Source organism: Acinonyx jubatus, chromosome A2 (assembly GCF_027475565.1).
Source record: "Acinonyx jubatus isolate Ajub_Pintada_27869175 chromosome A2, VMU_Ajub_asm_v1.0, whole genome shotgun sequence".
In the NCBI taxonomy this organism is placed as follows: Eukaryota; Metazoa; Chordata; class Mammalia; order Carnivora; family Felidae; genus Acinonyx; species Acinonyx jubatus.
Genome location: NC_069383.1, coordinates 63,651,393 through 63,676,194, shown reverse-complemented (window position 1 = coordinate 63,676,194; position 24,802 = coordinate 63,651,393). Strand labels below are relative to the sequence as shown.

At 37.2% G+C, this 24,802-nt stretch overlaps 1 protein-coding gene across 3 annotated transcripts in view; it reads right to left on the bottom strand.

Moving 5' to 3' along the window:
- THSD7A (thrombospondin type 1 domain containing 7A) overlaps nt 1-24,802 on the bottom strand; it is a 434,325-nt gene that overhangs the window by 19,804 nt on the left and 389,719 nt on the right. For all 3 annotated transcript variants that reach the window (XM_053218410.1, XM_053218412.1, XM_053218411.1), the window contains 8 exons: nt 21,568-21,701; nt 16,482-16,635; nt 14,706-14,850; nt 13,279-13,394; nt 9,052-9,169; nt 8,676-8,821; nt 7,650-7,824; nt 3,060-3,233 (listed from right to left, as the gene is read on the bottom strand). In XM_053218410.1, the coding sequence (XP_053074385.1) occupies nt 3,060-3,233; nt 7,650-7,824; nt 8,676-8,821; nt 9,052-9,169; nt 13,279-13,394; nt 14,706-14,850; nt 16,482-16,635; nt 21,568-21,701 (1,162 nt within the window). The remainder of the gene's footprint in view (nt 1-3,059; nt 3,234-7,649; nt 7,825-8,675; nt 8,822-9,051; nt 9,170-13,278; nt 13,395-14,705; nt 14,851-16,481; nt 16,636-21,567; nt 21,702-24,802) is intronic.

The following is a 24,802-nucleotide window of genomic DNA, read 5'->3' as shown; positions in this document are numbered from 1 at the left end:
CTCAGATCAATGGAACAGGATAGAGAACCCAGAAATGGACCCACAGTGTATGGCCAACTAATCTTTGACAAAGCAGGAAAGAATATCCAATGGAATAAAGACAGTCTCTTCAGCAAGTGGTGCTGGGAAAACTGAACAGCGACATGCAGAAGAATAAACCTGAACCACTTTCTTACACCATACACAAAAATAGACTCAAAATGGGTGAAAGACCTAAATGTAAGACAGGAAGCCATCAAAATCCTCATGAAGAAAGCAGCCAAAAACCTCTTTGACCTTGGCCTCAGCAACTTCTTACTCAACACATCTCCGGAGGCAAGAGAAACAAAAGCAAAAATGAACTATTGGGACCTCATCAAAATTAAAAGCTTCTGCACAGCAAAGGAAACAATCAGCAAAACTAAAAGGCAACTGACAGAATGGGAGAAGATATCTGCAAACGACATATCAGATAAAGGGTTGGTATCCAAAATCTATAAAGAACTTCTCAAACTCCACACCCAAAAAAACAATAATCCAGTGAAGAAATGGGCAAAAGACATGAATAGACATTTCTCCAAAGAGGACATGCAGATGGCCAACCGACACATGAAAAAATGCTCAACATCACTCATCATCAGGGAGATACAAATTAAAACCACAAAGAGATACCACCTCAGGCTAGTCAGAATAACTATAATGGCTAAAATAAACAACTCAGGCAACAAGAGATGTCGGCAAGGATGCGGAGAAAAGGGATCTCTTTTGCACTGCTGGTGGGAATGCACTCTGGAAAGCAGTATGGAGATTCCTCAAAAAATTAAAAATGGAACTATCCTATGAACCAGCAATTGCCCTACTAGGTATTTATCCGAAGGATACAGGTATGCTATTTCAAAGAGGCACATGCACCCCAATGTTTATAGCATCACTATCAACAATAGCCAAAGTATGGAAAGAGCCCAAATGTCCATCAATGGATGAATGGATAAAGAAGATGTGGTACACACACACACACACACACACACACACACACACACTGGAGTATTACTCGGCAATCAAAAAGAATGAAATCTTGCCATTTGCAACTACGTGGATGGAACTAGAGGGTACTATGCTAAGTGAAATTAGAGAAAGACAAATATCGTATGACTTCACTCATGAGGACTGCAAGATACAAAACAGATGAACATAAGGGAAAGGAAGCAAAAATAGTATAAAAACAGGGTGGGGACAAAACATAAGAGACCCTTAAATATGGAGAACAAACACAGGGCTACTGGAGGGGTTGTGGGAGGGGGAATCAGCTAAAAGGGTAAGGGGCATTAAGAATCTACTCCTGAAATTGTTGCATGACATGCTAACTTGGATGTAAATTTTAAAAAATTAAATAAAAATACAAAAAAAAGTTTGGTAAAACTCAAAGCCATTTATGTTTTAGTTTGTTTCATGTATAAGTAAATATTTGATACACTTGAGTTTCTAATAGTTACATAATCCATAGTTTAGATTCTGTATCATTCTTGATAAATTATAAAATTTAGATTATCTTGAAGTTTCTATATTTATTAGGAAAATTTATTGATAATTTTTATTTTTTAAGTTTATCCATTTTGGGGGGGGGGCAGAGAGAAGGAGAGACAGAATCCCAAGTAGGCTCTACACCATCAGTGCACAGCCCTACATAGGGCTTGAATTCACAAGCCCCGGAGATCATGACCTGAGCCAAGATCAAGAATCAGATGCTTAACTGACTGAGCCAGCGAGGCACCTCTAGTCATAATTTTTAAAACTGTATATGATGTAGTAGTTATTTTGCTCTTTTTTCCTGATTTTTTCCATGAGGTGGTCTATTTAGTTAGTTTGGTCAACTATTGGTTGTTGATTATTTTGTTTGTTTTCTATCTCACTGAATTTATATTTATCTGTATTAGTTACATTCTACTTGAGTTTAATGCTTAGCTCATTTTAATCTTTTCTACTCCCCTATTTAGGCATTTCAGGCTTTAAGTTTTCTTGTAAGTACTTTTGTGCTAAATCCCACATACCATTTGATGTGTAATGCTCTAGAAGTGTCGTTTCCAGTTTTTACTGCTGTGTGCATGGTGACATTTCTTTCGCAATTGCTGTGTTACTGATTTCTAATTTTATTTCGTTGTCATTTGAGGGTTAACAAATTTTTCCTTGGGTCTGTTTCATTTATTGTAACCCCTGGCTTTTCTCTACTTCATTACCTACACCCTCCTAGGACGTAGGGAATGGTTCATCTGTTTGGTAAATTAGGGAAGATTCAACTGACAAGGTGCATAATTATACCTAATTCTTGGGTTAAGTCATCTAGCCCATTTGGCTTTTATTCTAAGCCTTCTTCACTAACATTCCAAGCTTTTGTCTCCAACTTTTCAGTAAAAAAAAGTAGTATTTTGACTCCTATTTGCTATTAATTGTCATACTCTTTAATTGTTTCCAAAGACAAGCAGGAAGGAGAGGACCTATGTTCTATACTAGATATAAAGTCTTTTGTTTTCACTTAGACTGCCTCTGTGTTCCCAAAGTATGACATTTTAATGCTCTGTTGTTTTTGAAAATGTCATGTACTGTTTATATTGGGTGCATGGCTCTATATGTGTGTATACATTCACACAGAGACATATAAACATGTATGTTCATGTGTTATGTCATATTAGTTCTTACCAATACTTTATCAATTTATAAGAATATAATAAAAATCTCTCATTTTGATGCGGATTTGTAGTTTTTCTTTGTTTCCTTTAACTTAAATAAAGGATATTGTTAGAGTCATACATGATCAGGATTGTCTGAGTGTCCAAATAATGTGCTCTTAATTATCTGGGCCTTCTGTAGCTAATAAAACTGTGAACCATTTTTTACATTTTTTATCTAATTTTTGAAGGGTGAGAGATTTTTCTTCCTGTAACTTTTTAGAATTCAGAATCCTACTCTTAATTCTCAGTCTTAAGAGATCTTAGCAAATTTACTTATTGAACAGAAAATTCTGTATCTTACGCTTTTGTCTCTTAAAACTAAATTGAAAAGATTTCATGAATTGCAGCACTCACCATCACATGATTTTGTTTCTAACATTTGCTCTGGGCATAGATGTTGATTTTCTAGTTCTTGTATGATCACAGCTCTGGAACGGACCTGTATTCCACCAAAGCCTAGGTCCTCACCATTCACGCAGGTTATCTGACACAGGCTCCACGAAGACCAGTCCTTCAGATAACAGTCACCTGTAAAACACCGGTTGGTAGTTCATACACATACCCATAAATAGCAGCCGTCCAGCTAGTAATTATATTTCTTCACCTCACTGGGAAATGTTTTTTGGTATGCTAGTCATACATGATATTTATAGGATAAATAAATTTAAACTTTTGGCAAGTTTAAATGTGGTTTACAAGTGTATATTAATGTTAGTTTTGGAGTGGATGTTGCTGAATAGAAACTACAGCTTCCAGGATCTTGTGTCTTATTATTCACCTCCTCTTAAGAGACAACAAACAGTTGATTAAAACCTACCACCACTCCAGGGACGCCTGCGTGGCTCAGTCGGTTAAGGATCTGACTCTAGATTTTGGTTCAGGTCATGATCTCAGGGTGGTTGGTGAGTTTGAGTCCCGCGTCAAGCCCTGCACTGTTAGTGAGAAGCCTGCTTGGGATTCTTCCTCTCTCTCTCTGCCCTTCTCCCTCTTTCTCTTTCGTGCATGTGCTCTCCCTCTAAAATAAACTTTATATATTAAAAAACAAAACAAAACAAAAAAAACCTACCACCATTCTTGACATGGTGAAGAGGTTTATTAAGCACTTGGTAGTACCAATGAAAATCTAAATATACATGAAATTTGTCTTGTAGATATGCATAATTTCAAAAACACTTGAACTCCAAGGCTGAGAAAACTGGCATTTATACTTTAGTTTTTCCTATTTCTTGCCAGAGGTGTGAGGTGAGACAGTCAACTGAGCAGCAACTGCAGTAGTAGTAATAATCCTTGTGACTTTATCTGACCTACATCTTCAATCGAATTATTTTTTTCAATTATTTATTGAAGAAGAATATGCATGAAAAATGATCACATATTATAAATGTTCAAATTTTCACAGTCTGATTTTATAACTTTGCGGCCAATGCCCAAATCAAGCAACAGGACATTCTCAGAATTTCAGAAACCTTTCTTGTGTGATATATGGAATCGTACCATCTGTATGTGTAAAAAATACTTCACTCATTTATGTTTGCAGGATCCACATGTATTTATGTAGTTTCACTGTGATTGTTAGTGCTGTATTTTACTCCATTATATGACTGTATCATAAGTTAGATACCATTCTTTTGATGGGCAGGTGGAGAGTTCTACATTATTTCTATAATGAATACTGCTATTGTGAACATCTTAGTGTGAGTCTTTGAACTTATATATGCATTTCTACTGGGTGTATACTTAGGAGTGGAATTGCTGGGCCCTGGTGTATCCTGTGTTCAACATCTTCAACTACTTGGAGAACAAGGAGGATTTGATGAAATATACCTTTCCTGTATAGCCATCCATTCTTCAGGACTGACTGGTGATACTGTACACAGGCTATAGTAAATTATGATAGACACGAATCCACAGGGATTCTTATCATTTTAATTATTCCAGCCATACCATATGCATAATTCATATTGCCTTATATTATGCTGAAGATGCCTAATATTAGCACAAATTTGCCTGGAGATCTGATTAATGAAAACATGTCTTGTGTTATAATTAAGAAATATTGGCCAGACGTGAATAACTGGCTAATAGGTATATGTATAACAGTAAAGTGGAGTGATTTTTGTAGACCTTTATTATAGTATGTCATTAATAGTCAATGTCATCCTGAAGTGCAGAAAATTCTACTAAATTTTAGAAGTGTTATGGAAAAAGAAACTACGAAGCATGTTTAAATACTTTGGGGTTACTCAGTTTTTAAATACATAGGAAAAACTATTACATTTTTAAATAGTCCTCTCAAGATAAAGGTAATGTAACTACACCCCAGTGATTGCAAACTACATGGAAATAAAACATATCTTTTTTTTTTTTTTTTTTTTTTTTTTTTACTGGTAGGCTTTATCTCTGTGATTATATCACTTGACATAGTGTATTTTACAACAAAACTCAATAAATCTTTTAATATTTGTCTGTGAATTATATAATTGTCACCCCGAAAGAATCCATGTCAGGCTTTAAAGGCTGAATAACAGCAAATGACAGTGAGACATTGGGCTTGTACTAAACATATTTTTATGTTTTGACCATATAAACCATTATAATCATAAACCACACTATGCCTGCAAAAGATAGGACAAGTATATAAAATGCACTTCCTCCTTCAGTATTTTACTTACTTTAAAGCTTATTAGCTCATATGTCGCTCGTTTTCAAAACCCATTATTGGAGAAAACTGGCAACTGGGATGAAGAGATGGTAACTTAGAAGAGCAGCCTCCTTATGGGTTTGTAATTAATTTAATTAGAATAGTGTGTTTGTTCTGTTTTATGTTATTGTGGGATCTTGTTTTCCTTTGGGTAACTTAAGACAAATTTCAATCTTGTGTTTATTTATGTTACTATTAGATTAGCACCAGTCTCTTCCATTAGAAGGTAAACTCAATGAGGACAGGGTATATATGTCTCTCAATGTATTGAGCCCTGTGTCTAGCCCCCAGTAACACCTGATAATAATAATAAAATGAGTGGGTGATTGTGCTGTAGGAAGTATAAGAAAACAAGTAGACAAACTCCACAGGAAAGCAGACACGAATTCCTGGCAAGGCTGCTAGTGCTGCTCCGTGTTGTGGTTATCACGATAATCCTATTCATGGCGCTGGAGATTTGGCTCTGGAATGGATAGGCCTTCCAACTTTTAGTTCTGGTGCCTTTTGACTATGTGGCCATTTAGCACATCAAAGCCCAAAGGTTCAGTCCTTGGCTCTGCCCAGAGCCCTTACCTGCTGCCACAGCCTCAACCTTGGTCAGCTGTGAAGCAAAATGATTTTACTGAATTGTATGTGAGAATGTGGACTGCAATCAGGCCAGTTTTTTGGGGGGTGGGGGGAGGGCAGGAAATGGAGTAGGGGAATTGCTGGATCAGGAATAGGTTATTATTAGCAGGTGCAGGAATGTCTAAGAAGCAACACTTAATCGAGGTCTTGAACGTAAGATTTTTAAAAAGATCTTTCTTCATTTGAAGCAGATGAAACTATAAGTACGTACAAAGGCTGTTGTTACGGTTGTGAGGAATGCCCTCAAAATCTAGCATATAGTTCAAAATATCAGGGATTATTTTACTTTACTGCTCTGTTTTAATTTTATTCAGTTCATCTTAATAAACTATAGAAAAGTGCCAATATTATCATCTCAATTTACTTAAGAATGAATAAACTGATGAGAGAATGAGCAACCCATATCGTAAGCTTTTTACAGCATTTAGAGACCTCAATCCATTAAAATAAACTTTTGAAAATATGTCCTCCATCTTTAAAATTTCCTTAAACCATAACTTTTTTATTTAGGTAGTCTATTTTTGTCTCCAGTCAAAATTTGTTTGCCAAATCCTTATTTTTATTTTTTGGGGATCTTATTCAAAATAACACATTCCTTAAAGAGATCTATTTTTTCCTTCTCATAATTATAAGCAAAGTGGAGAATAAAAACTTTCCACTGAGGGTGAAATACAGGCCATTTACTTCCAGTCTTACTTCTCTCTCGTCTACTAATAAATTGTTGCCCCCATCTTTCTCAAAGCCTTAGGCTCATGCTTGATGTTGAGCTTATTTTGATCTTCTGTCTACCCTACAGTTCTCTGAACCAAGCCCAACTTCCTAAATATTAGCTTATCACTCTCTTCCAATTATTTCTAAACTATTTAATATACGATATTTGCTTTCCACATTTTACTGCATGAACCCATGTGTCCAACTCTGAATTGTGGTAATTTCTTTCAATATTTTCTTCCATAATATTTTTTTCTCACTCTCGAATGATTTTGCTGGGGAAAGGATTTTAGGCTCATGACTATTTTCCATCACACTGTGCATATATTCCATTGTCTTCAGACTTTCATTGTAACTAAGAAGAATTTTTTATGATTCTAACTGATTGCCTTCCAGTTGTAAGTACTCTTTTTTTTCTTTCTGCATGCTTTACTAGTTTTCTACATTTTGTGTTTTAACTACAGTGTATCTAGGTGTGATTTTGTTTTTGATTCTTTTCAGGACCCAAAGTAAGTTTTCATTAATTATAGGACTTAAATCTTTTGTTAGCCATTTGTGTTAAAACCCTGCTTCTCTCTCTCCTGGAAATCCTAAATAGATACAAATTCCCTTTCATACGTTCCCTGTCAAGCAGGAGCCTAAGGCCTTAACTGCCCTCCTCTGCGGGTGTTAGAACCCCAGGGTGGCAGCAGAGGCCACACGGGAGACCTGGACTTCACCCTGAGTTGGCAGTAACAAGGCAGTAACCCCTGCATCCATGCTATGTATCCAGTTGTTGACACAGATACTACTGAATGAGAAGACTTGCTGACATGCCTTAACTTAGACTAGCAAGTGCAAGCTCTTCTCTATCCTAGGTCTAGTAAGAAATGACCAAACTATGAATAACATTTTGTTATTGTTACCTGGGCAAGGCTGGGTGCAGGTCTCCTCGAGAACCATTTTTTTATTACCCTCTATAATAGGTTCAATGTCAGTACAGAATTCTTCATCCACCACTTTGCCGAAATCATCACCTGACCCATCACTCACTACACAAGAAATGTTCCTCGTTCTGGTCCCTTCACCACACTGGGCATCCTAGAATGCAGGAAGAAATAACTAATTAGGAAAAGAAAAATAATTCATTAGCAAGCTCATCACTTACAGTCATCTTCTGCACCACTGATCTTGATTTATGAGCAGTTAAAGAAGCATTTGAAACCCTAGAGAAGAAGTCCTGTAGCACACTAGCCATAAAGTATACAATGAACAATTTATTTTTTTTGTAGCCGAAGACAGGCAAATAAATTTTCATTAAAATGAATCTGTCTCCAAATGATTTTAAACACACAGGACAGGGACTGCTGGTTATCAAAACTAATTAAACAGTTAGGAAATAGCAAGGCACCTAAAATCTTTAAGAGGAAACATGTCATCTGTAAGTTCTGAAAAATATTTCTGAAACTAAATCTCTGCAGATAAAGAACACACCTGTCTCTCTGTCTCTCTCTCTGTCTCTCACTCTGTCTCTGTCTCTGTCTCTCTGTCTCTCTGTCTCTGTCTCTCTCTCTCTCTCTCTCTCTCTATATATATATATATATATATATATATTTTTTTTTTTTTTAAAGAGAGTGAATGTGAAGAGGGGCAAAGAGAGAGAGAGAATCCTAAGCAGGTTCTGCACTCAGAGGGAAGTCAGACACAGGGCTCTTTTGTATGACCCTGGGATCATGACCTGAGCTGAAATCAAGAGTCGGATGCTCAAATGACTGAGCCACCAAGGTGGCCCCCCACACCTTTTTTAAGTAGGCTCCGTGCTCCATGGAGCCCAATGAGGGGCTTGAACTCATGACCCTGAGATCAAGACCTGATCTGAGATCAAGAGACAGACGCTTAATTGCCTGAGCCATCCAGGCGACCCTCTATACAACTTCTTGAGATTTGATTACCTGTACTTGGCATAGAGACCACTGGCCATATTGCCATTGATAACAGGGCTTCACTGGGCAAGGCTTAGACTGTTCCATCAGGGCAGGGCATGGTCGTCCATCACCCTGAAAGGGCTGAGTCACTGTTCGTCTTCGGATCATTTTTCCTTTAAGAGATACAAAGTGATGCAAAGTGATATATTTGTGTAAGCATCTATCTTGAAAGAAGGCATCACAGACATTTCTCCTGAGGAGATCCAAGGGACAAGTCTCAGACATTTTGAAAGGAAAGACACTGATTCAACCTTTATGAAAATTATCTGGTAAGCATTAAAGCAAGAGTGATATTTCATATTCCTTGACTATTAATCTAATGCTAATGAAGGTACAAACAAACCTGTGAGGCCACATGTTTGAGAGCATTCTGACCAAGGAGACCAGTCAGAAAGCTGACAGTTTATAGGACATTCCACCATGCAGGATGTGTTCATCTGCCAGTTCTTCTCCAGGCCAAGCTGAAAGGAAAGAGGTAGATCTGTTTTACTGACCTGGAAGGATGCCATGATGTGTCTTATTATTAGAGGGAGGATGGGAGGAAGAAAAAAAATAGTAGTGGGGAGGAGAGGAGAGGAAGAATAAGCAAGATGCATAATAAAATAAAATGGTATCTGGAGGACAAACACCCAAACTTAAAACTATAAAGTTGTTCAACCCACGAGAGTGGGAACAAAGGGCACAGGATGAACGGAGGAGTCCATTTACTCCATATACATTGTTGAACTTTCAAATTAAAAAAAAAGTTTTTAAATTTTAGCTAATGCTATCATCATTTTTTTAAGTTAGTTATTTTTTTTTTAATTTTTTTAAATGTTTGTTTATATTTTGAGAGAGAGAGAGAGAGACAGAGGGCAAGAGGGGGAGTGGCAGAGAGAGAGGGAGACACAGAATCCAAAGCAGACTCCAGGCTCTGAGCTGTCAGTACAGAGCCTGATGTGGGGCTAGACCTCATGGATCATGAGATCATAACCTGAGCTGAAGTCAGAGGCTTAACTGACTGAGCCACCCAGGCACCCCTTAAGTTTACTTATTTTGAGAGAGAGAGCATATATAATTGGGGGAGAGGCAGAGAGAGAGGGAGAGAGGGAAAGGGAGAGGGAGAGGGAGGGAGAGAGAGAGAGAGAGAGGGAGAGAGAGAGAGAGAGAGAGAGAGAGAGAGAGAGAGAGAGAGAGAATCCCAAGCAGGCTCCATGCTGTCAGTGTGGAGCCCTCCGTGGGGCTCGAGCTCACAGACTGTGAGATCATAACCTGAGTTGAAACCAAGTCAGACTGTTAACTGACTGAGCTACGCTTGACCTCCTAAATTTAAAAAATAATTTTTTTTGAGATAGACAGCTAGTTGGGGAGGGGCTGAGGTAGAAGGAGAGAGAGAATCTTAAGCAGCCTTCATGCCCAGCACAGAGCCCAGTGCAGGGCTTGATGTTGAGCCACTCAGGCATTCCCGTTGTTGAACTTTTTAAATAAGGAATGAAAAAAATGTAGATTTAGTCTCTAAATTGGTTTACTTTCCCTAAAGGAGTAACGAGATAGGTGTAAGCATGATTGCTTCCCATTAGTTAAAAACCAAGAATATCACCAATATCTAGATTTATAATTGTATCTTTGGGATATTATTTCTTTTTATGTGTCATGTTAACACTGAAAAACAAAAGGTTTAAAAGACAAATTATCACTCAAAAACTAATAATATAACATTGAAATAATATTCGATAATAGTTAAGTATGTTATCTCTCTCAAAAGGAAATATGGGTTGCCAGAATTTTTTGATTACAAATATTTTATACGCATTTATTTTTTACAAAGATTTTCTTTTCTAAAACTGATCTCAGCAGCTAACTGAGGTATAATTCACTTATTTTGGTTAGCCTCTCACTAGATTCTGATACTGTGACATTTTATTAGCATTGAGTTCCTTCCTTGTTTAAGCATCCTGCTTTTAAAATATGAGATTTCAAACTCATCTACTTTTATATGCAAACAGTTAAAAAGCCCAAGGTACAAAGTAGTATGAAAATAGTAGTGCTTAAGAGCTTGTTAGGAGACTACAGGTTTTGTTTTGTTTTTAATCCTTGGGATTTTTAAAATGGTTTTTAAAATTTTTGCATGAAAGAGAAGTTTATAGTGTCTATGGTATATAGTAAAAGATGGCCAAAGAAATGTTATATTGTGGTTCAAGTACAGCTCTCAGCTCTAAGTTGTCCACTGAGAGAGGATCAGATCAGTGACTGTATGGTACACATCTCTCCAGGCATTCCTATTATATTCTTCACCAGTAATACTTGACAAAGCTGAGGATTTGGTATGAACATTTTTACCATATCACTTAATTAAGGTCTCAAAAAGTCACTTAAATCATGGGAGGTTGGAGAAAGGAGACTTAAGGCAATTATATGCTAATAAGGATGTGTAACATTTAAGGCAGATAATAGTTTCATGGAGAGAGGGTTTGAATCACAGAATTCAGCTACTATGACTTATTTCACTGCAGAGTTGAAAAGGAGGTCTGTTTATAGATCTTTCTGGTATCCAGTGGTAAGACATTTTAACAGTCTACTATGGTTTTTTCTTACATTTATTGTTCCTCTTTTTTTCTTCTTCTCTTACTCTCTCATCTATCTAAACATATGTGTCTAACTAAATGAAAAGAAACCTGTTCAGGGATCAAAGAAGAGGAAAGGAGAAAGCAATTACTAGGATTGGATGAATAAATGTCTGAAAAACATCAAAGAAAAAAATGCTATATAAATGCTAGATAGGTTTAACCCTAATTGTCCCCTTTGCTGTGGGGGAATGGCATTATTTCTTTCTGGTTCTTAGGGAAACAGCAAGAGTTAGCTACTGCTGTTGTTCTGAATGCAGGGTTTGCACATGTATTAGTAGGTAGGCAATCAATCCATTATTTAAAAAGATAGCCAGCTTTTCTCAGGGATATTAGTTAATACTACCGCATCCACGGGGATGCATAAACAGGATAGGAGTTGTTTATTCCAATTCCTGTTGAGAGTAGCACTGTACTTCCTAAAGACAGTGATTACTCCAATGTTATGATTTGAATCCCTAATTGTTACCACAGTATTCAAACAATGTAACATTAATGCATAAAAGTAAATTTATCTAGGCTCCTGGATAATTAAAATAACAGTTATTTCTCAAGGTTTTACTCACATTTTATTTAAGAAATAAAGGACGCTATTTATACCTCTGTCCTGTAGTCACTTATTTTTTAATTGGGTTTGTATGATTTGGGGTTAGCTTTCACAAAGCTCTCAGCTATTTAATGTATATTTCATTCTGATCCAGGAGGACATTTACATGTACGTTTGCAGAAAAGGCGATATATTAATCAACTGGAAGTAGATGACAGCTCTCCAGCCAGCATATGACTATAGTAATGTTCATTAATACTAATGTTATTTTTTATAATGGTTACATTACTTTGATGTTACTAGTTTCAAAACCAAATTAATTCAGGTATAAAATTTATAACTAAAGTATGAATACACTAAATTATGTAATAAGATGGTAGTGGGAGGAATTTACTAACTAAACAACTTGTTTTCAGAACACTTAGCAGCTCCATTCCCATGGACAGATATAAGGAAGTTGTTAGGTCTACATGATAAAGATATCAAATGGATTGATATTATCTCCATCTGGAGTTTTCTCTTAGTAGCTGGAATAATTTCCCATGGGCTTATATAGCCCCCAAGATGTGTAGGTAGAAGTCATGGTCACCATGTCTGCTGAACCCTAATGAAGTCATAAGCTCCTCTCTATGTGTTCAAGATCTATTGAGGCTCCTGTTTATCTTGGTTCATGTTTAACCCAGTGGGGTTTAGATGCAGGAGGAGTTAAAACCTGTCAGGAATGTGGGGACCCTTTTGGTCTGGAAGTCGGACAAAATAATTACAACATGAAGTGTAGCTTCAGGAAGAGAAAGGCCAACAACTATGTTTCCTCACATTTCATAAGGTCATACCTAGAAATGATGACATTACTTTTATAAATTGGAAAATTAACAGTTACAATTCTCTGCACCTCAAAGATATAATGGCAGACTTCATTCCTTTGTTTGAATTTCAAGCTCTCTCTTACCCAGACCTGAGTACTTAGACTCTCACAGCTGGATATTAGATCCTAATATCAAAATCTGCTACCAAACCACATGCGATCAATGTTTAGCAACAGAGAGAATAAATGATGGCTCTTGGCAGGTGTCCCAGGCAACACAAAATTCACATGACATTACAAAAGATGATGAGTAGTCTGATTAAGATTTATTGCCTTTATTCACCTTGATTACTTATTGTTCCCCAAGCATTTCTTTCCAAATAGGCTAATTAGCATACCTTTGGGCTCCAAGCAGAACAAAATACAGGAAATTATGTGTAGAAGTCAGTAGTTGGACAGTGTTTCTTTTCAAGAGGGTGCTTAACAGCCTCTGAGTAGTATAGAAAACCATCTGCTGGCAATGAGCTGCACTGAGCACAGGTCACTTGGCTCAGCATGAATTGAAATTATTAGGGAAGAATTTACTCACAAAGATATAACACAGTATCCCCTCACCTCTTCACAGTATTTCAGGTCAACCGACTTGCCATCACTTCGAACACAATCCAACATCCTTGTTTTAATGCCATTTCCACAAACTGCCTTCTCACTGAGCTGACACGTGCTCCAGTCTGAAAGGAAGGGAGCCCATCAGAACAGAAGGCTATGTATGAAACAGATTTCAAATGAAACTCTGATGACCTGAATCCCATATTTAATTCACAACTGCTTCCTAAGCCCCACAATCAATCATCCCACATGCAGAGCATATGGGTCCCGGCTTTGAACATATCAAGAGTCAAATGGAATTGCTGGGGTTGCACATAGCTATGGGGATTATTCTTGAAGGCAGATGTCTACCTGACAATCTTGACAGCTAGCCTTTTGGTGACAGTGTGAAACTGGCTTTGGCCTGCAGATCGAATGTCACTTAAAAACGTTTTTTTCCTAATAAAAGTAGAAATTTAAATTTTAACATTATTTCAAACAAAACACTATTTCACTTACTGTCCATACTTAGAATGTTTTAAAATATACACTTATTTCTTTCAAAATCACTTTGGCCATATCTATTTAATTCTTTTATTTCATGTCTTTTGCAAAGTAATTCTTTCAATCTTTCCTTCCAGGGTAGCATAGCATGTCCCAGAGAACTGTGACTTCTTTGTATCATCAAAGGAAATGGAAGAGAAAAACCTAAGGAGACAAAAAGCCAATCTGACTGCTGTGTGTTAGTGCACAATGTTTAGAGTTTGTTTCAGCGGGAAAATTACTTGGGAAAAATTCCAAAATAAGCTTCAGTGTTGCCTTACATCATATAAACCAACGCATTCTCTTCTTTCTTAGAATTTGAGCCTTTATGGTATGAGAGGAGGGTTATGGGAAAAAATGAAGTCATAATAAGTCTTTTCTTCTGAAAAAAACATTCATCCTTTTTCATCTGTACCTTTGATAATGCGGAAATGTTTGTCTCTTCTTCATACGGTTTTTTGGTAGCTTAAGATTGCTGACATTTTTACATCAGACTCATCATGCTTATAAACTGCCCCCACACCAAGAACTTTGTCCCAGTATGTTATAGGTATTAAACATCTTCTGAAGAAGAAAGACATCTTTCAATAAACCTGATACTTATGGGAAAGATATGTATCTTTTATTTGCACCTTCCCAAAGTGGGAGGATGTCTTCAATAGGATCATTTAGGCTATTCACAATCTACCTTACGGGCTCAATGTTTGTGTGATATTTTCATTCTCTATCCTGATGTTTACTGAGAAATAGATAAATATTTCTGTCATTAAATAAAGAATTATCTCCGGGAAAGTAAGAAGCATGTCCAAAAGGGACCCAGATGGAGAAGAACAATACTTACGGGAATACTGCTGAGATGAAAGGCACAGGATTTGGCCTTTAACTCTGTGATGAGATGACTATGCACATACCTGTTACATTATAATCATAGTGGAAGCAGTTTTTGTTTAGGTTACAAGGTTCCTTTTCAACGGCATTAGGGCAGGCTCTTCCTTCATCAGCAGGTTGTCTGATGGGATCAGCTGACCTTTGCCGGAAACTGCTTTGATTGCAAGGCTGACAAAGAATAATACAACTCCTCAGAATGGTGAATCCCCAGGCACACAAGAGCTAATATATGAGGGAGAGCACTGGAGCAGGAGTTAGAATTTTTGGGCCATTCTCATTACACCTCAGTGTCGCCATCTATAAAATCAAGTGTTAGATGAGTTTCCGATGTCCCATCTAGCTATATGCTTAAGAGTCTTTGTGTCAAATACCAATCAATACATCCCATCACACATATGTAAACACACACATATGATCATATTAATTATTGTAGATCACTAATACAGAATTTGTAAACAATCTTTCTATCTAATATAGTTTCTTGGACCTGAAAAACCATTTTAAGGGTGATTTTAACATATTAGTTATTATAGATCATGAATACAGAAATCTGTCATCTATCTATCTATCTATCTGTCCGTCCGTCTGTCCATCCATCCATCCATCCATCCAAGTTTCTTAGACCTGAAAGACCATTTTAAGGGTGGCTTTAAATAACTAGTTTTAGTGACCTTTCTTTTCCTAATGGGCACATATACATGCCCACAAACACAATTCAGCAGTTAAAAAAGACTAGCTTGCCATTCTGTTACTGGCACAGTCTTGTTCTGAAAACATCTGGTTTCTAAGAACAGGAACTTCAGATATGATGCTATGGAATTAGAACAGAAAATCATTTGCATACCCTTATTAAAGAGCTGATTCTTTGTCACTATTTAACCTGTATCCAAGTCCACCGGCAGCCCTGTTTTGCCCCTGCTCTATCAGTTGGCTGTTAATCAGCACCTTTAATAATGTTAACCCTGAGATAGAAAATTAATCTCACTTTGAAAACACGCATCGTAAATTCTTTGAAACTGTCTTATGTTGTATTTCAGCAAATTAATTCCACATTAGATGTATTCTTCCCGTGTTTTTGATGCCATTTTGAAACGTACAGCTTTGCAGAGGTGCCTGCGCTAAGCCACATTTCCTACATGCTCAGCCAGTTCTGTTTCAAATGACTCTTCCCAGGGTCCTGTGGAAGAGCCCCTACGGGCTGTTGAAATCTAGAAGCTTTGTGTGATTTGAAAGTCTCAGCTGGCTTTCCAGGCCCACAGAGACACGGAGTCAGTGTGTGGAAAGAGATTCACTGACACACAGCTTCCTTCTTTCGATTCCCTTTCTTGCCAGGATCTTCTGCGTTTCAGTGTCAATACCCCTGCTGCAGTATCCCCACTGTGTGAAAGATTATTCCAACAATTTAAATAAAATGGATTGGGCAAAAAGCAAGGGATGACAATAACCTGACACCATTAAAGTACCTTTACTAGAGCTTCATTCTTTTCCCCTTTACCTGGAAGGAATCATTATCACCATGGCAGTTTTTAACATGCTGTGTAGTTATAAACTAATCTGAAGGTATTTTGTGCGGGTCTAGGAGGATGGCGGAAGGCATAAAGGTTGCAAGAAGTTGAGCTGTTCTAGTGTGAGACAAAACACTGCTGACTTTAAATGGCATAAATGAAGTAGCGAAGAAAACACCCTTGCTTTCATAAGCAATTTGGTTTAGTAATTATTATTTTCTTAGTAATAGCTCTGAAGCTTTCATGGTAAAAAACTGGGTAAACTCTATATTGATAAATGGTTCATCATCTTACCAAAGTGCATCGGGTCCAAGGACCCCATTCAGATATCACACAATCCTCAGGACACGGTAATTTGCACTCTCTGGAGCCCAGGGGCATCTCTTCTGGATCACAGAGGTAATCTTCTACATGGTCAGAAGGGCCATCCGCTGTATTCTGCATGCATCTACAAGAAAACATATACCTATTCAGTGAAAGAACCAGGACAATTAGAACAGTGGCCAACCCATAGGACAGATGGTTCTTTCTAAGACATCATTTAGGTGTTGGAAGGTGGGAAAGTTTGCATTTTATAAATTGAATTCTCCAAACATGAAGACATGAAAGGATCTCTGCCTCCCATAAATACGTGCAGAGCTTCAGTATGATATAAAATCCACACTTGACTGTCATCATAATCTTTTATAATTATAGCCACTGTGTGTATTATAAACTCAGTATACAGTCTTCCTCTGAGAGGAGAGGGCCTTTTACACTCATATATGATGTAGCACCTAATGGGGAATGGTCCACAGAGATTCATAGAGGGGTTGTAATTTTGGAATATAATGCACTTTTTTCTTCAGAAGAAAATGGTATAGTCCATAGAGAAGGTAGATTTTTATATGATGAAAGATGAGGCATCCTGAACTTTCCTAGTGAGAGGTTTCATTAGGTATTTTCAAAACTAACTGATGGCACTTATCAAGTTGTTTTGTAATTTTAGCCTCCTATATGCTGATAACTTTAAAAGAAAGCCAGAAGTGAAAACAATTATAGTAGTAATAATAATAGCACACATTCTCTAAATGTGGTTGTTTCAATCTTCCTGTATCTTCACCTTTTTTAGTGTTAGTTTTCTTTTTAACAGAACCAATTCAAACATTTTATTATGTTTCACTGTTTTGTAAGCAGTCGTGGTAGTCTTGTTTACTCATCTCTTGAGGAGCTAATTAACGTGGCTAGTATCAGACTTGACTTTTACAGACGTTAATAATCTCCCCAAGCACTGTTCTAGTAGACGAGAAAAACTTTATCCCTCATCTATAACTCAGAGAGGGTCAGTCAGCTTAATAGGCTGGGGAAGAGAATGCATTGCTGGAACTAAAAAGGCAGGCTTGAGTTCTTCAGCCTCTCAAACCCACTGCAGTGTTTTACACTGTTGGTTAAATTACATTATCAATTATACCTGGAATTTCACCTTTCCCAGGGATTTACAATCAGTGGGGACATGGCATTTTCACAAACCTACTCTGCAGAAACGCCTTTCTATCCAGTACTGCCCAATTTAAGAGAAACGTCGTTTTCCTGTGGGATGCATTTAATGGCTAGAAAACTGCTATTGGTCATGTCTTAGTTGGATTTTTAGTCTGAAAATATGCCCATACAATACCACCTACACATCTTTTTTTTTTTGGTATATCGGATAAAAATAGAAAACCACCACAAAAACATGCAGAGGTAGATATTTGATTTCATCACTGAAGAAAAAATTATACATTTCTTTGGGAGAATTTTAGTTTCCCAGGAAAAAGTTCTATCTTCAATGGCACTGAAAAATGTTCTGTTGACAGGAGCTTTGAGAGGACATGAAGCGGAGTTTAATGCTCAAAAGTTGGATTTGCTGCTAAGAAAAGATTGAATTCATGGTGGGCACTGACACAGCGAACAAGGATTAACTTGCAAAATTACCTATTGATCCAGAGTTAAGGACAGATGTTCAATACTCGATTAAGTACTTATATACATAAAACTACATTTTCACAGGCTTTTCTTCTTTAATTTTTTATTACATAGGTAATTTATTCAGTTTAGGAAAGTCAGAAGAAAAAAAATCACATGAGTCTATCACTCAGAGAAAAGCATTCTTAACAGACTCACAAAATAGGAACAAACTTGACTATTTTGTGCCATTTAAGAAAAAAAATTAAAAATACATTATGGATGTAACTTTTAGTGACTATATTCAAATAGCCTCATTTCAAGGTGCCACAATTGCTAAAAAGACCTTTATTGTTGACATTCAGATTCTTTATGTTTTACTTACTTCATTTGGTATTAACCAGCTTTTAAAATCACTCTAGAGTACAGACTAAATATTTGGATCAAGTTTTAAGCACAACGGAAGGCACTTTGAGTGCATTTGCTTTATTCACATTCTTGGCCTTTCTCCTTTCCACAGGAGACAGAATTATGATGTGAGAAAACTGAACTGTATTAGAAATAACATCATGCAGAACCAAGCTGAAGGCAAAGGGTGGAGCCAGAGGCCCACCACGGCTGTGACAATAAGGGGCTACATTGCAGAGAATTCAAAAGCAACCATGAAAGTAACCAAATCTGTTGCTTTTTATTATTATTATTAATTTTAATTGTCACCATGTGCTGGCAATTCTAAAAATAATGTCCGCGAGCAAATATCCCTTCTGACCATGGAAAATCACTTCGGCCACTTAGTGTATGCTATGCCATACCATCCTAAAAGAGAAAGAATGGGATTGGATAAATTGGAATATGCTGTCTCGCAGACTCATCTATCCTGAAATGTTGCCCAATGCTTGCATATAAGCAGTACATTTTGACCTTAATTATTAGCAGAGGATAAGGTTAGAGAGGTTTACTACTCAAGTCAGTAACAAAAAGGAACATTATTATGTGATCAGAGATCATAATCAATACTGACCTTCTATTTTCTCTATTTACATTAAAGATGTTTACTAAAAACATAAATTGATCTCAAAAGTTACTTTGATTAAGAGGTATTTGGAAATGGTGAGAATATGTATTTATCAACCAAGAAAAAGCAACATGTACACAGATAGTTGAAGGGAAAGCTGAAAGAATAGTTTCTTTTTTTTAATTAAAAACATTTGTTTTTAGAGAGAAAGAGAGCATAAGTCAGGAGAGGGGCAGAGGGAGAGGGAGAATCTTAAGCAGGCTCCATGCTCAGCGCAGAGCCCAACACAGGGCTCCATCCCATGACCCTGGGATCATGACCTGAGCTGAAAGCAAGAGTCGGAGGCTCAACCGATTGAGTCACTCAGGTGTGCCACTTGTTCTTTATTACGCTTTTTCTTACTAACTAAAAGCCCAACTTGATCAAAAAAACTTTTATAAGGAAAGTATTTTTAAATTTGAAGGAGAAATTTTAAATTTGGAAGGGAATGGTAGAAAATGGAATCTCTGTCTTTTCCTTACATTTCCCTATCATATTACCTCACAGGCCCTCTTCCACCTTTATTAAGTTCCTGAGAAAAATACCTTGAGAGTTCAGAGGGCTTGGGAAAAACAGATAGAAATTATTATTGCTGGAAGCAAAGTTACACATAGTGTGCCAAAGTTTTATGATACGAATGTTAATTTGCTCTACTTTTCTGTTGAGAAATATAAATCTTATTCATGAAAAGTTAGATCATGGGTGACAGTGGCCTTCCTCATAACATAAGTAGTCAAGTTCTGGATGTTTTTACATTTGTCTATACTGTGTGTCACTCAGAAGGGTTGGAAGAAACTGGTATAAAAAGTGATAAAACAGGGCACCTAGGTGGCTCAGTTGGTTGAGCATCCAACTTCAACTCGGGTCATCATCTCACGGTTTGTGGGTTCGAGCCCCGCATCGGGATCTGTGCTGACAGCTCAGAGCCTGGAGCTTGCTTCAGATTCCCTGTCTCCCTCTCGTTCTGCCCTTCCCCCTCTCACTCACTCTCTCTCGCTCTCAAAAATAAACATTAAAAAAATTCAGTATAGAAAAAAAGAGTGACAAGAGACTGTGGATTGAATGCCAATTCTGTCACTTTTCTAGATGTGTGTTTTAGGTAAATCACTTAGTAATTCTGAGTCTACTCTACAAAGTGGAGATAATAAAACCAAATACGCTTGTTTGGTAGGGTTCTAGAACCCCTAAGAGGCATATGCAGATACTGTAGGGGCAGCTTAATGAGTATAAAACTTGTATTAAGCATTAGGGAATTTGTATGAATATGACAGGATCTCAGTTTGGAGAAAATGATGGAGTTTAATAAAAATGACAGACCAGTAAATGGATCCTTTCAAAACAAAGAGGGGTATACGGGGTACTATAGGGCAACACTGCTCAATAGAACTTTCTGTGATGATGGAAATACTCTATATCTCTGCAGTCTGACAGAACAGCTGTTAGCCACCTCTGGCTATTGAGCACTTGAAATGTGTCTAGTGTGGCTGAGGAAATGCATTCTTAATTTAATTGTAACTAGTTTAAATGTATTTTTTAAAGTTTATTTATTTATTTTGAGAGAGAGAGAGGGAGACAGGGAACGGGAAGGATAGAGAGAGAGAGGAATCCCAAGCAGGCTCAGTACTGTCAGTGCAGAGCTCAATGTGGGGCTCAAACTCACAAACTGTGAGATCATGACCTGAGGCGAAACCAAGAGTCTGTCACTTAATTGACTGATCCACCCAGGTGACCCTTAATCAGTTTAAATTTAAAGTGAAATAGGGGTACCTGGGTGGTTCAGTCAGTTGAGCGTCTGATTTCAGCCCAGGTCATGATCTCAAGCCCTGTGTGGGGCTCTGTGCTGATGGCTCAGAGCCTGGAGCCTGCTTCAGATTCTGTGTCTCCCTCTCTCTCTGTCCCTCCCTTACTCTGTCTCCCAAAAATAAATAAACATTAAAAAAATTTAAAGTTAAATAGCCACATATGGCTAGTGGCTACCCTACTGGGCAGTGCGGCCAGAGAAGGCTTCCTGGAGGAGAAGAGAATATTCAAAACTTAGCCAGTTTTATGTAAAGGAGCAAGGATTTATAATAGATTATCGTTAAAAAGCAGTAAGAAGTATTTTTGGCCTTCAAGAAAAAAGTATTGGGGTTGAGAAAATCTGCATGAGTTCAGCTTGTATTCAATATGTGAACCTTTCTTTTCACAGGAGCACCTTGAAGTGAGGCTCCTGATGTCAGAAGACCCAGTGTGACAAACTGTTGCTTGAAGCAGATCCCCTTAGAGTTTTCCATGCACTCAGATTCCCTAGAAATAAAACTAAAGACAGTTTTAGTCAGGAGACTGGGGAGGAGTGAGAGTGGCACACGTGAGATCGGTAGGAGATTGCACGTTCCTTGTCCACGTAACCAGGCTTGGCCTTACCTCACTTTTCGGGTTTGCACACCCTCTCCACAGTTATCTCGCATGTTGACAAAGGTCACTTTGCAGATGCTCCATGGCTCTGTGACCCATACGTACTGGTTGCACTGACTGTGGCAAGGAACGACCTCATACACCTGAAACACACACAATGAATTCTCAGGGATTTCTCCTCAGGGAACCTGATGAGGATATGTGGGGACACTTCACATCACAACAATCATTACATTCTTTTCACTCCTCTCCTTTCTTGTTCATTATTCTAAACTAGGAATATAGGAAATCTGAGAGTTAGAGTAGTGATGGGCAGGGCTAGCGGTGCTGTGTTCTCTTGATCCGGTTTGACATCACAGGTGCAGATCTGATCAGGTGGAGCACATGAGACCCATTACACACTGTCCCATACTGACCCACACCACACAGCACTGTGATTTCATGGGCCATCTGTCTTGTTCACAGGCCTGTGTGTCTCCAATGCTTAGGCCAGAGTGCTCAGATGTTAGGCATTCCACAGAGGTTTGTTGAATAGATGAATGAATGAATAGATGAATTAATAAAGTAAATAAGCATATAAAACTAGTTGTTTTTTTTTTTAAATATGACTTGGCCTGTTTTTCAAATAAATGTATGTAATAATAAGAATTTATACTCTTTTTTTGCATTCCATATGTGAAACTGAGTTAAACGGTAAAAAATAAGGAAATACGCCTCTTTAAAACTAACCCTCAATCATTCAGGGCTTGGAAGCAAGGTCTGAAATTGGTCTCGTATTATACAGCTACAGCCCAAAGCAGGGAGAGCCACATAACACAAAGCAAACTTGTCTGTCCTCCGGTGTCCATGAAGGCTGAAAGCCCCACATTTAGGGTGGGGTGTTGGTCTCAGGATTTTAGAACAATGAACCAATTTTCCTCTTTTCTCAAGGAGAACAATGACTAAATCAAGGAAATAAATAAACCATAATCTACTGCAACACAGCTGACTCAACTGTTAAAGAAAAATGTCTTTTAAAATGATTTCAAAATCTATGGTCATTCAACTCTATTTCCTATTTCACAACACACACACACACACACACACACACACACACAAGTATATGTTTGTTTTTTTGTAACTACTTAATTCCAGAAAAATCCAGAAAATATAGATATAAATAGCCCCTTGGAGCTATTCTTTTGTGCAAATTTCAGTGAGTGAGTAAAGGAGACCCATTCCAAGTGAGAATAAATCATATGCGCTGTTGGCATAAGAATCCACAATTACTGTTATAAATGATCACCTTCACATTGGGTACTGTATTTAAATGGGACTAAATACTACCAGGTAAAACATTACCCTACAACTTGTGGGGAAGGAAAACACTGAAAGAGAAATGCCATTTTTCCTAATCTTTCAATGGTTTTCATTTTAATCTCCTACACTGGACTGAATACAAATCAGTTCAGAGCAACTTCCTGCTGCCCATCCTCAGCCTACCTGCACCTTTACCCCTCCCTCCAAGAAGCATGACATCGTTAACAAGAGGTGTCCTTGCCTTTTCAAGGCTGGTGAAGTGAAACTTGTTCCCCCCACTCCTGTATCTCAGGCCCTGATATTAAAATGAGAAAACACAGGTAGCAAGCTAGAAGGACAGAGAGAGAGAGAGAGAGAAACAGATGCAAAACAAAAATTGTATGGAAAATGTGCTATTTTCTCCCTGTAAAAGATAAAAGACAACAGCAGAAAAAGAAATCCATTCTCTGAAGTCAGGAGTGAAAAAGAAAACAAGCAGCACTCTACCACGAATCAGGAGGTTTAAAAATTCTTACCTGTGCCTGGAGTAGTGTTCAACAGGAATGAGGAAAAGAAAGAAAAAAAAAATAAGGAAAAAATGTCAGTATATTGAGCAAAAAAATTCATGTTCTAAGTTTTAAATATTATGTTATCCACACATAAAAGTCTACTTTTCTTTTTTGGTAAATGATTAGAATATTTTTATTAAGCCCTAAAAGAGAAAAAGCAACTCCTAATTATTGTTGAAAGTGAAGATACACAAATGAGTATTACAAACAGCACAGTCAAGGTAAAGATTAGATGAACAGGATGAAGAAATCTTAAGAAACTGACTAGACCTAAAAATACATATCATGCGGGATTGATAAATGACTGCAAATATTTTGTGATCCAAATTGGGAATGAAATCTATCTATAGATTGATTGATTAATCTATTGATTTTAATCAATCCATCTACATTTAATCAATCCATCTACAAGGAAATGAGAATTTGCTTCCTTAATTAGAAAGTGGAAAATCAAAGACCATTTTCAAGTCAATGGACCACTGATTATTTTATTGAGGAATGTAGAATTATAGCAAAAAATGCATGTGACTTATAATTTTCAAAATTAACACAAACCTTGGCATATTCTTTACTAACATGTTACTGATAAATCCTAGAAAATTCCATTTTTTTAAATGTAGGACATTTATACTCAAATAGTCAGCAATCTAGTATTTCTCGTTTTAGCTGGAATTTTTCAGTTGTTAATGTTGTAATTTACACCAGTAAGCTGATTAACAAGTATGCAAATGTCACCATCAAAATTAAATTTTATCAGAGTTGGAGAGTGACAGAGACATGATTTAGGTAAAAGAATTTTCATAGCGAAGACAACTTGGCAGAAGGTCTTGAACCTTTAAAAATTTACTAGTAAAAAGATGCTGAGGCAAGCATGGCTTATTTTATTGAAGGGCTGACTGGCTGTACACACACACACACACACACACACACACACACACTGAACCTATGTGCATATGTCAAATTTCTCTTTATTAGAATCATGGATTAAAAGTTATTACAATTTAAATTTACCATTGAAAATTTAAGATTTCAAAACTTGTAAAAAATATTCTTTTGCATTATGAACCTTACATTTCAGTTATTCTGTTTCATTAGGGTCAGGTAACTGAATTTTCTTCTTTGCAAATATTCACTCTGGCAGGGAAACTCAATTACCAGTAGATGGCAGCAGTGCAGTGTATTATTTGCCTTTGGATGCCTTTAAGGGAACGTGCAGCAAATTCACTCAAGGGAAAAACCAACATTTTTTTCAGAGCAGTACTTCCTGTAGCATGTAATTCTCCATTTTGTTCATCTTTAATTTCTTTATTCAAAATTTATTTTCTCTAGGGTGTACATTTATTTTTACTTCATCATTATTATTTTTGAAGATCTAATTGGCTTTATTATCTGATTCA